General features: G+C 43.0%; 1 protein-coding gene across 4 annotated transcripts in view; it reads right to left on the bottom strand.

Annotated features, from left to right (window-relative positions):
- The window catches only part of fam222ba (family with sequence similarity 222 member Ba), a 47,950-nt gene that overhangs the window by 11,733 nt on the left and 23,632 nt on the right, over positions 1–12,585 (bottom strand). For all 4 annotated transcript variants that reach the window (XM_047378694.1, XM_047378692.1, XM_047378695.1 and 1 more), the window contains exon 2: positions 2,565–2,692. In XM_047378694.1, the coding sequence (XP_047234650.1) occupies positions 2,565–2,646 (82 nt within the window). In that variant the 5' untranslated portion in view covers positions 2,647–2,692. The remainder of the gene's footprint in view (positions 1–2,564; positions 2,693–12,585) is intronic.

The following is a 12,585-nucleotide window of genomic DNA, read 5'->3' as shown; positions in this document are numbered from 1 at the left end:
GGTCTCTTTTAGGGTCTTAAAAACCTTGAACATTGTTTTAATGAAATCTGAGCATCAAACTGTCCCACAATTTTAAAGTGATCCAAGACCCTGAAAATGTCTGAAAAATATGGTGAGCATTTTTATTGAGGACCACCTCATTCAATCCTTTGTAGAACTACCATTTGCAGCAAGTCCAGCAGGTTATACAACAGCTTCCTTTGAGTAAGAGGATGTGTGCTTTTTCTCCGCCACTGTTGGACATTTAGAGTTATGATTTTGTCCATTCTTCTTTGCAAGCTTACTCAGATTGGATGAAAACCATCTATGCACAGCAAATTACAACTCTTGCCACAGATTACCAATTAGATTTAAGTGTAGACTTTGACTGGGCCATTCTAACACGGGAATATGCTTTTATCTGATCTATTCCACTATAGTTCTAGCTGTAGGTTTAGAATCATTGTCCTACTGGAATGTGAACCTCCAGTTTTATAAGGCTCTCTTCCAGTATTGCCCTGTATTTAGCTGGATCCATCTCCCCATCAAATGCATCTTTGCTGAAGAAAAGGCCTTCCCTCAGCATGATGCTTTGACCACCGTGTTTCACAGTGTTTTCATGGTAATTTGCAGTGCTGGTTTTCCACCACACGCAGCATTTTGGATCAAAACCAACAATTCTAGTCTCATCATGACACGGCAACTTCTACATCTGTTGTGTCCCCCACATGGCTTGTAGCAAACTTCAAACAGGACTTGTTGTTGTTTTCTGTCAACCATGGCTTTCTTCTTGTCATCCCTCCATGAGGACCAGTTTTGTGGGCTCCAAGACAGTTTTATCAACAGACAGGCCCAACTGTGGAATACATCTCTACAGCTCCTCCAGAGTGAACATGGGCCAAAGCATTAGATTTAGGTCAATGTTTAAAGCCTGGGGTATTGTTTCACTACCTAAACCTAATTTGAACTACTTCGAAACATTATCCCTGGAATTGGTTGTAATGCATTTTATTTGAGAGCGTCAGACTGAATCCAAATGAATACCACACGTTTCAGACTTTTATTTAAAACTTCTGACAGACATTTATTATTTTCCTTTTGTGCTACTTTAACATACTGTCCCAACAAAACACACTGACGTTCATGGTTCTAACCTGGAGAAGGTTTTAAGGGGTATGAATACATTTGGGAGGCACCGTGTACTCAGGAGACACTGCGTTATGTGCACTGAGAATGAAGCTGCTAAGATAGAAGAGGTGATCTACAGGTGCTGGTTTATACAAAGTACGATAGCTGAGAGTGAACTAAATTTTCCTTTGCATCTTTGAAACATCCAGAAATGAAACATATATATGTCTTTTGATGTAGCAGTCTCTGTTTGAAGAAACGATGAAAGAGAAAATCATTATGAAAGAAAGCCAACAGAAGAAAAAATTGACTGAAATTACGCTTCTTGGAATTGCCGCACTGTTCGCAACTCACTCCATCACATAAATGCATTATAGTGTTGGGCAGAAAAACAAAATGAACTCCAGTTGTGCTCAGATGTGTCTTGGTGTGTTAGAAATGAAGGAAGAGCAGAGAAACAGTCTGGGCTGATGGCTGCACCATGTCACAAGGCTGCCTGAGAGAGGCAACAGACGCCGGCACTTAAGACTCCCTCACGCTCGCTGATCTCCTGGGGGCTGGCTGATTACTGTGATTCTGAAATTACAGTCTTGATGAGCAGGAGCATTTCACAAAAGAAAGCTGGAGCAGAAATGGGTCAGGCTGGGACTGAGTTTCCACTCAGAGAGACTTAGACAGGAAGAGACTGTTTTATTTTTATATGATCAGACCTTTGTTGGATGAAATATATATTTAAAATCAAACAATTAATTAGGATTTGTTGCAAACAGGAATTTATTAGTTCAAAATAAAATTAAACTTCAACACAAACATTTATTTTCATTTGTGTATTAATCTCCAGCCCTCACTAGGAGTCAGCCTCTGCTCACTCTGACCTTAACTTTTCCATTCACAATCCCAGCTCACATGCTCAAAATCTCTAGTTTGTCAGAAGTTGATTAGTAAAATTCAAACACATTTAATTCAGCTGGCAGGCACTGACAAGTCTGCTGTTACACCAGGGCAGCAGATTGCATCTTAAATTCATTCGCATTACAAGATCAGCGGGGCAAAACCACTCAGCCGCAATCTGTCTGCAAGTCTGACAGTAACTGACTCTTCCTGACGGTGAAAATTAGGCGAGATGGCTGTGTTTAACACTCCACAGCGATGGTGGTGTTCTGGTAAAGCAGGCAGGGCCGCGCTGTTGTGACAGACACGTCTTCATGGGGGATGAGAGAGAGGGGCGGCGAGCTCGTTCATCAGCAAATTAATGGCGCAGTTCATCCTAATTTCCCATGAAGACAGATTTGCACTTCAGGAGAACAAAAATATTCCTCGTTTTTGGGGTTTAATGCGGGGCGAGCGAAAAGAGAGCAGGGACATGGTTGGCAGTGGGATCTAATGTGGAATTATATCTGCTTGGATCGTTGCGTGGGATTGTGGGTTTGTGTGTGTGTCCTGAGATCAGTACTTACATTTCTGCAGTCCAGTGTTCATCTGCGTGTGGGGGAGAAGCTGGAGGGGGAGGTCACCTGGCCCTGGCAGACAGGCCAGCATTTCACACAGACACTAATGCAACATGGGACACGCACTTCTCCTCACACTGCATAGAGAAAGGGAGGGGGGAGGAGAGATAGGGGAGAGGTCAGACATAACTGCGAGGCAGCACATGGTGCGTGGCGATACAGAGCCTGGGTCTGGACTAATAGAAGTCTGGAGCTGCTCCCTGGAGGCATGGGGCTGGGGAGGACATAGTTAGCTTTCAATTAGAAACTGATTCACACCTGCAGCATCAGGTAAGGTGACATTTGAAGCCAATAACAACTTCAATTAAACATCAAACAGCTGAAGTGAAACGGGCAAACTGGGCCTGAGGGATTGGCTGTTTTAAATCGACCCAGTCCCCCCTTCTCCTTCAACTCGCCCTGCATGTAAGTCGGTTAGTAAGACCCTGGTACCTGCACTCTACCTCCCCACCTTCCCCGGACCACAGCAGAAGATATTAATTCTTGTACATCATCTTGCAAAAAAGTTCAAACCACATGAATTTCTCCACATTTTTGATCCATTACAACAACAAAAAACTTTCCTGTATTTTACCCATGAAGACAGATTTGCCAGTTTATTTTTTTTATTTACACCCTTAAATAAATTCCAGTGCAGCCAGTTTTCTTCAGAAGTCACCTAATCAGTAAACAGAGACCAAAATTGAAGGTTCTGGCCGACATTTAAAACACCGCGAGACACATCACCATGAACACCACAGTTCCACCACAAAACATGGCAGTGGTCAGAGTTCATTAAAAGACGAACGGAAAACAATCCTAGAAGAAAACCTGTTAGCAGCTACAAAGACTTAAGACTGGGGCGGAGGTTCATGGCCAGTCAATCAACAGGTCTAAACATATGGGTGAGTGATGTGTCAGTTTTACATCATTGAGGATAAGAAAGTCTTGATCTGCCAAAAGCACAGAGATAGTGGGATCAGCTATAAGGCAGATTATATGCATTGGAGTTCTACGCTGTTGCTCAGACACATCTGTTTTGTTTTTTCTTCTTCCCTGATGCTAAGTTACGTGTCAGGTAAGAAATGCTTACTGGTTTCAATAATTACTTTAGTTAAAACTTACCAATAACACTTTGTATTATGGTTTCATCACTTAGCATTAAAGTTATTACACATTTTGTAAGTTGAGCAAAACATTTTAGGACAGGACACTACTTAAATGCCAGCTATGCTTGTCATGTGTTGGCTAAAATTGCCAACTTGTAATTATTTCAGACTTAAATATAATAGATTTTTTTCTTTAGGGTAGAAAAACTTGAGGCACTTGATTTGCTTAAAAGACATACTTCTGAGAGGCCTGGAGGTGGCTAGTGCATCTCCAGAATTAAAAGAGACCTTTGTTTTAGAGACATATTAAACAATGGATTAAACTCAGAATGCGATGAACGAAAATTAATAGGGACAGCTGTAGCTCCTATAAATGTCAGCCACTTTATACAATAACTCAGTAGGAGAAGGAAGGGGAATGGCTAGTCATGCTCCACTTGGCTTGCTGCTGTATTCCAAACTCCACAGATGCTAGCTTAATCAGCACCGGAGAACGGTCAGGGAGCAAATTAAGTCTACAGGGTCCGTGCCCTCCCCGTTAGCTGTGTGGCATCAGAGGAGGGCGGCAAGTGTGCACAGACAAAAAGCTTCTCTGAGAAAGGCAATTACCCACAAAACAACCTTGACATGCCTGCATGCTGCAGGGTGATGGCTTAAAAGTGTCTTACCACCCGCAGGGAGAATAGACCAGAGGAGGAAAGAGTGACAAAGCCGGAGAGAAAGGTGGTAAGACTGAAAGACGGGTGGCGGTGGAGGTGCTGATGGTGGGGGATCCAACTTGCTCTAAAAAAGCAGGAGCTCAAAAAGGTCAGGATGACAGCTCATTTAAATCCTCCCGGGGAGGGAAGAAAAACAAGGCTTAATGAAGCTCCCAGTAATACACAGATACCTGAGGGAGTTGCACCTTGGGTTGCTGCAGGGGCACAGTGGCAAAGGGGAGAAAGGGAGAAAATGGTGGGTGATTAGCAATGGGTGGTGGAGCTGCTGTCTAGAGACAGATCTGGAAGTTTTTGAGGTGCTCTGCCCTGTTGGTGCTGCATCAACTTCTCTGTTAGCAAGCCTCCCAGTCCCCTGATCCTCCAGTGTTTCCTCTGCTTTCTGCGTTACAGCCTGGACCGCCATATGGCAGCAATCCCTGCCCTCGATTCAGCGTGTCACCATGCATTAACTTTAATTGGCCTGATATGTTATTCTTTTCCCTCTGGCCTTGGAAGGATTTTAGGTACATGGAGCCTTGATGTCAGCAGGCAGGATTTCCAGCTCTCATTTATCAGGTTGCCTAGATTTCACACAAAGATTACAGCTATCTCTCTGACAACAGGCAGACTCAGGGTGGAGGAAAACTCAATATCAGACAAATCAGAGTCTTTGTTTTCCAAGCTTCCAGAAACAATCGCTGTGGCACACAAGTAAAATAGAAAACAAAATGGCAACGTATACCATCAGATCATTTGGTAGAGGAACACACACATCAACACATTACCGGCAAAAAAAGAAAACACATGCAGCAGGCCACCCTCCTCCTGCTTCCCCCACAGCGCCCCTGAATGTCAGAAAACTGTGCAGTGGGGAGTGCAGCGGCAAAGGTCAGTCTATGGTAATGCCTGAGCTGACACTGTGCTTTACAGCGCAGAGCAGGGGGAAATGAAACCCAACAGACAGAAGCCTGACGTCTACCGACTGGCCTATCGGCAGCACTTCAACTGTTACATCAAATATTGCAGCACACACCAAACGCTGGCACTTTCAACAAGGCCACAAGCCCCTGCAGAGGCTTTTTAACACTGAATATTTCCCTGTGAAGCTGGTTGACTTGACCTGACAGTCAAATCCAGACAGGGACTCTCTGCCAGTTATAATCAGCTGAGTCGGTTGTCAGAGTCCTAATTGCTGCCTGACCGCCAGGCAGGGGTTTTAGCATGGCCAGGGCAAACAGGTATTCTACTCAGCGGCCTGGTGGCTTTGTGATAGAGAGTCAAGCCCCACCTGGCATGAGTAGAAACAAAGCTGAGTCTGTGGAGACCCTGCAGGGCCAGCTGGGCAGGCCTGTGGAGTTAAGCCAGTCGTCTCATACTATCAAGCCCGTGCAGACAGACACCAGGGGGCTCTGAAAATATTACTGGGGTCCCCCTGTGACTCAGTAGGCCTCCGCCAGCTACTTATAGAGCTGTAATAAAAGTGTGTGAATAACTGTGGAGCTTTCATTATAGACAAATAAAAGCGAAGCAGACAAAGCAGGACTTGTGATGCACATGGCTTGTGTCATATGTCAAATTGCTCCCATAAAAGCTGGCCTATATTTTCTTTTCATTTCTCTGCGGGGAAGGGAAACAAGAAAGTCGGTAGAAAGTACTAAAAAAATAGAATAGAATGAAGATCAGGAGGGATAGAGGCTGTTTAGGTAAATTACACCAGCCCGATCCATACAGCGCTTCCCAAAGTATTCACACCTGAACTTTTACAATCACAAACTAGATTTTATTGTTATTTATGTGAAGTGAAAAGAAGACAGAGGGTTTTAAATTTTGTTATAATGAAAAAAAATTAATCTGAAAAATATAGCTTTCGTTTGTATGCAACCTCCTTTATTCTGATGACCCTAAATAAAATCTAGAGTAGTCCCCACAGTGGAACATGGTGGTCTAGCGTCATGCTGTGGGACAGGGGGCAATGCTCAGATTTGATGTGCAGATGGACGCGGTGAAAAATAAGGCAAATCGCAAATCATAGTTGAATCCCCAAGCTTATAACCAGAGCTGCATCGTGTAGATTAAAGCATAGTCACACGATACAATGGCCCAGTCAAAGTCTAGCCCCAAATCCAATCCAATAATCTGAAAATAAGGCTTTTATTTGAAAATGCTCCTTCCAATCTCACTTAGCTTGAGCTGTTTTGGAATGTTAGGAAAACCTGCAATTGAAATATTTTTATTAAATATTGTTATGACTATGTAGATTGCATTTAACCCACATTTTCCTCCATATTATCTTCTCATGAAGAGGCTAATACCACTTCCCATGGCAGACATGGCTGAAGTCTATTTTGGGTATGGGCAGCAGTAAAAGTCTATCCAAATGTCCAAACATATTAGTGGGGAGCAGACAGAGGGCGCATGCATCAGGCTTAAAGTCGAATGTAGCAGGCAATATGGTGCATGGTGATATTGCAATGATTATCGTAATTGGATATATTGTGCCACTCTACACTTTTGCCAGAAGGAATGTGCAAAGCTAGTAGAGATATACCTCAAAACATGCAGCTAAAGGTGGTTCTACTGAAAAGGGTGGGGTGTTATACAAATACATACCACACTTTCTCAAATTTCTGTTTGCCTTTCCCATACAGTTGCAATTAAACAAAGATCTGTGGTTATAACATTATAAAATGGGATCCTCACAGAATATTTTGATCAGCATCATCTCCGTCAAATAATACATTCACAGAGAAGAAATGTAAGAATTGCAAGAGGCTAATAGTCCAGGAAATGAACTATTAAAGTTTCCCCAAACAGTAATGCATGGGGGCTGTAAAACAGAAATAAGCTCATTAGAGGAGGACAAATAATATTAGCAGAGAAAAAAACAATGCACGGAGGCAAATTAGATGGGAACATGTTTGGTTGCTGTTTGAATGATATTATATTTTTTATGCCAATTATTAGAAAAGGCAATTAGACGAAGCCAGTCAACATACTGCACACGACTTGTGCTTATGGCTAAAGGAGAGGACAGCTGAAGAGTGGAGGAGAAAGAAAGCTGCTGGTATTTTAATTGCATGTTTACCCCCAGGTTAGGGGTCTGAAATAGAGCCAAGAAAAAAATATATGTTGGGGCCGACATTCAGAACAACTTCACCGTGTTGATTCTATCAGGGACAGAGAGAGTGAAATTACTTTTCACTGCGAGCTGAGTCTGAATAGGAGGTGAAGAGGAAAAAAGGATCACTAAGATGAGAACAGCTTTTTACCTTTGAATACCAAGCTTGAGCGTTTTCTCAAAAGAAATGTGTGTGTGTGTGGGGGGGGGTGTCTTTGCTCTCTTAAGCACACTAGGAAAGGAAATAATAGTTTGTTGTGGCCTTTAGGCTATTAGGCTTTACAAACTGAGATTGAAAAGGATTTCTGTTGCTTGCAGAGGACTGTGGCCAAGTTCCACTGGTGATGACTCCAGCATGCCTGTTTGGGAGCAGCCCGCTGGGTTTTTTTTTTTTTAGGCAGTGGAGATCCCCTCATCACCCCATGGTGTTATCTCACACCACAAGACAGAGGGTAGAGGTGGAGATGGCTAAGAGACTGACCAGCACAGAATAAAATAAACAACAAGACCACCAAGCCCAAGTGTTGGGTTGCAGCACGTTACAACATGTGGTGCATTTTCTGTCCAGCCACCTATACTCCGATAGTCCCAAATAAAAATCAGTGTAACCAAGGCACACAACTGCCCTCAGAAGTCAGCTAATTCGTAATCCATTGTGTGTGTTACTAAAGGTCTGAATCCAGCTGTCCTGTGAAGGTTCAGGGGTTTGTTAGAGAAAATTAGTGAATGGCATCATGAAGAGGAAGTAACAAAATAGACAGGTCAGAAATACATTTGTGGATCATTTTAAAGCAGGTTTAGGCCATAAAATAAAATCCCTACATCTCAATGAGCGCAGGCCAGTTCATCCTCTAAAAATGGAAATGGTGCAGCAGTACTGCAAAGCTACCAGAACTTAGAGAACACCGCAAACAAAAAGGCTCTATGGTCAGACTGAAACTAAAAACTTTTCAGCCTTCATCCAAAAATGCTGTGTGTTGTGGAAAACTAAAACCATGAGTGAAAGATGTTGACAAGACATCCCTCCACATCCAAGCCAAGTCCTTTAATAACAACTTATACTTTAGCACACAATGTGGCTAAATAGTGCCAATAGTTTAGATCAAAACATATTAATCTTTTAGAATGACCTACGCAAAGTCCAGATCTAAATCTGCAGCACATTCTATGCCACATACTTAAAAATTGCTTGTTACAGATGTTCTCCATCCCATCTGACAAAAGCTTGAGCAATTTTCCGAAGTGATATGATCAGAAAGTTCAGTCTCTACATGTGCAAAGTGGTAGCGACATTCCCCAAAACACCTGCAGCTGTAATTGCAGCGAAAGGTAGTTCTACAAAGTATTGTGAATGTGAAAAAGTTCAAGTGGAATGAATACTTTTCCAAGGCACTGTAGCACCTTAATTGTGAGAAAAAAAATAAAAATAAATAGTGGCTTCTAGTGTGTCATGGATAAAACTGTCAAGCAGAGCAACTGCTGCAGTAGTGTGGGAGAGAGGAAGACAGCTACACGAAACCACTCCTCTGTGGAGGGAGAGGAGTTTGTGAGAGGACTGGGAGACTGTGTGAACGCTTCGTAACTGACTGATGAAAAAGTGACAGTTCCCAGAGGTGAGGTAGTGGATATGGAGCGGAAAGAGACAACGTGCCCCTGGAACGCTGCACAGTCCATCGCCAGAGCAGCGGCATCTTTTACATACATGTCACACATGGAAAGTTGTATTTACTGTCAAAGCACACTGACATGATACCGAGAGACAGAAAATATGAGACGACGACTTATCAAACTGACCTCATCCCTCCACTGCTTTTATTTGGACCAGTAGCTTAGAAGCTCATGTATGATGGCCGAGTTTGCTCACAGTGGAAAAGACAGCAGGAATAATCGTGAGATGAAACGATGAAGCAATGAGTTTTCTGGTCTGGCCTGGCTAGCTCTACCATAGCTATGTCATGGCCATTACCCCTCTACCACATTAGCACTGCGAGGACACCAAGCCAAGGTCCTTTCTTCAACTTTCCGTCCGTTTCGCCAACATCCGCCTAAGTCCCAAAGACCCCCACAAATGTGGAAGGTAAAGCGAAGTGTACTCAGTCATGTCGAGGTTAGCCAAGGTCAGGCGGACGGACAAGTGCTGGCAGTACCCCGAGCGAGGCGCAGCGAATGCCAAGATGCCGGGGCCCCTAGACTGCGCCGTTTGACAGACATGTTTACACCTGATAGAAAATGCCGTGTGCATGGGCTGCCAAAACAGAGGCGATCCAAAGCAAGGGGTGCCAGCTTAGTTATTTATTTATCTGCTGCAAATCCACGGAGAGCACAGACAGAAGCTGGGTATGTCTCAGTGAGGAAAAAGAATGCCTACTCTGAGACATGACAGACTTAAACCACTTTAGGGCGGACGGCAAAGAAAAAAAAAAAGATCTCATAAAGTAAATCAGAATATTGGGTTTGATTTAGTCATAACGCCTCTCACAAGTTCTGATTAAATAAAATCCTTGAAATTAATAAGAAGTGATAAAATTAAGATACAGGGTCAGCCTTCATTTAGTGCTGATGACAGCTCAGTGCACGCTATGTTACAAGCAGGAGACCAGCGGAGGACAAGAGAAGTAAATGTTGAGGATGTTATTTGCTTTCCAGCTGCACAATCAAAAACCAATAAATGGAAGAAAACCTGACCTGAAGAATGAAAATTCAAACGGATCAAAAATATTAGGACAGCTTGAAGGAGACGTTCATGGTAATCTGGCTCTCCAATCATACACTCAGAGGCAGTCCTCCTCATACATATGTGAGAGACACGGGTCCTTTCATCTCTTCAGTGGTGCCACAGCATCTGTGTTATCTTTACAGATCCTCACATCACACCAGACAACAATGTGCTGGGACGCATTAAGATCTGTCAAATTCCAGACTGGCGGGTTTGGTGCAGGACTGGAATGTCACAGTGAGACAAATATTACAATACAACTGGGTTACATATTCTTGTATTTTTGCATTAGCTGTTCCTGTAAAGGTATGTACAGAAACAGCAAATCACCTGTTATGATAGCTGAGACAGGTAGTTTTTCAAGTTGCGTGCCTTGTGTGATTACTGCGCAACACATTGCAGAGCGATGATATAGGCAGGATGAGGAAACCTAAGCGAACAAATAAACAGGACTTGCTGATTACATTCTTAAAGATACATGGTAAATTGCGAAAGTATTCCTACCCCTTGGCCTTTCACACATTTCGCTACATTACAAACCCAAAACTTCAATGTATTTTACTGAGATTTTATGTGATAGACCCACACAAAGCTGCACATAATTGTGGGTAAAGGAAACAAAATCTGGCATAAAATATAGAATTACAAGAACCTCCCAATTCATAGAAGACCAATGTTGAGTAATTTATGTTTTGTTTCTTTAGTAGCCGGAATTGATCAACACTGACTAAAAGGGTTTAAAAGCAGATGTCTGAGTTCCTTCTCACTACTTTCCGGTAAGTGAGGCATGCTTTCTCCCTGCTTAGTGGAAAATAACTCAATGTGCTTCAAGCTAAAGTGAGGTAGTATTGTTCCAGCTGGCGGAAAAAAGGGGAAATGAAGATGGAGTGGTTTGATTTCATTTGTTAGCAGGTGCATCCATTTTGTGTTCTTCCTTATACCCATCTCGCCTCACTCAGTCAAAGCGCTTATCAGGAACTCGACACTCCAGCGACAAATTGAGCCTGCGATTAAAGGGAGAAAGAGGGACGCTTTGTTAAGTGCTGCTGATTGGGATCCGAGGCTGGCCTCACACATGTGAGAGGTGTGTTTGTGCATGCATGTATGCCTGGTACGGAGCCAGGAGCGGAGCAGATACCACCTCCTCCCCTCCCATTTTCCAGGTGTTCCCACGGCTTACATTTCTGCTCAGAGGTCTTTGCAAAAAAATCCAAATCAATGCAGCTGTTCGTCTGAGTTTACCCCCTCAGTGGCATAGGAAACCATACATGCCCGAATTCACATCAGCAGGAAAAAATGACCTCCTCTGGTATTTCCAGTGCATTCCTCTTGACACGGACGGTGTGTTTAACAGAGGGGGAAAAAGTCTAGGCTCTTTGTTTGTCCCATTCAGACCCTTCTTATTATTGACCCAGCTTTAACCAGTCCTGGCCTGTTTGCAAGCATTGGGCAGATTTAAGGCTGGGAGGTTGGAGGTGGGGGCAGAGCAGCTCTTCTAGGCAGAACTCTGCAGACGCTGACTCTCACAAATCATCCTGAAAGGGCTTAACACACACACACAAAATACTCAGATGTTATATGGGCATTTTGTGAGAGATTTATTTACTGTGCCATTTAATTTGGTTACAGGGCTGGATATAAATCGAAGCTTCATGATCAGAGTTCTTTAAATTATGCAATTTAATGTCAAACACAGAAAAAAACTAATTTGTCACAAACATTTAGTTCACTAAAGCCTCACCACAGTATGATGCTGCCACCAGCTGTGTCAGCAGTGAGGAAGGCATTTTCAGGGTGACGAATACCAATGCATGACCTACTTTTTAGCTTTTCATTTGTCAAACATTGCAGTGGAGCTTCAGTAATTTTCACTACAAGTCTCTTCAAAGAGTCATTATAAATGGGTAAAGCAATTGGCAGAAAGGACCCCTTGATGCAGTGGATCTGAGGATGCCTCTGACAGAGGACATTCAGTTGGTAACTGTTGAGAAGAAGATATTTAGGGTTGTCCGTGATGTTCTTCATTATATGAACCATTCTTTTTGCACCACCAGCTCTAGAGGCTCTAGAAACCATTTCCCGATCACTTCACAACTCTAGACTACTTTGAGTCTGTCTATCATAAAATCTCAATAAAATACATTGGAGGTTGTGGATTTTAGGTCAAAAGGTTCAAGGGGTGTGATCAGTTTAGCAAGGCATGGTAAATGCTCAGCTAGATTGACATGTTCAGTATAAAGATGCTAAAAATCAATATATGTTGTAAGCTCAGCTGCTTCCATAGCAGCTTGCCCTCCACCGTGACCAAATGAACATCCACAGACCAGACGAGAAGAATCCTTCTTCACTG

The sequence above is a fragment of the Girardinichthys multiradiatus genome, chromosome 11, assembly GCF_021462225.1.
Source record: "Girardinichthys multiradiatus isolate DD_20200921_A chromosome 11, DD_fGirMul_XY1, whole genome shotgun sequence".
NCBI classification, from domain to species: Eukaryota; Metazoa; Chordata; class Actinopteri; order Cyprinodontiformes; family Goodeidae; genus Girardinichthys; species Girardinichthys multiradiatus.
This window is presented reverse-complemented; position numbering and strand designations above follow the sequence as displayed.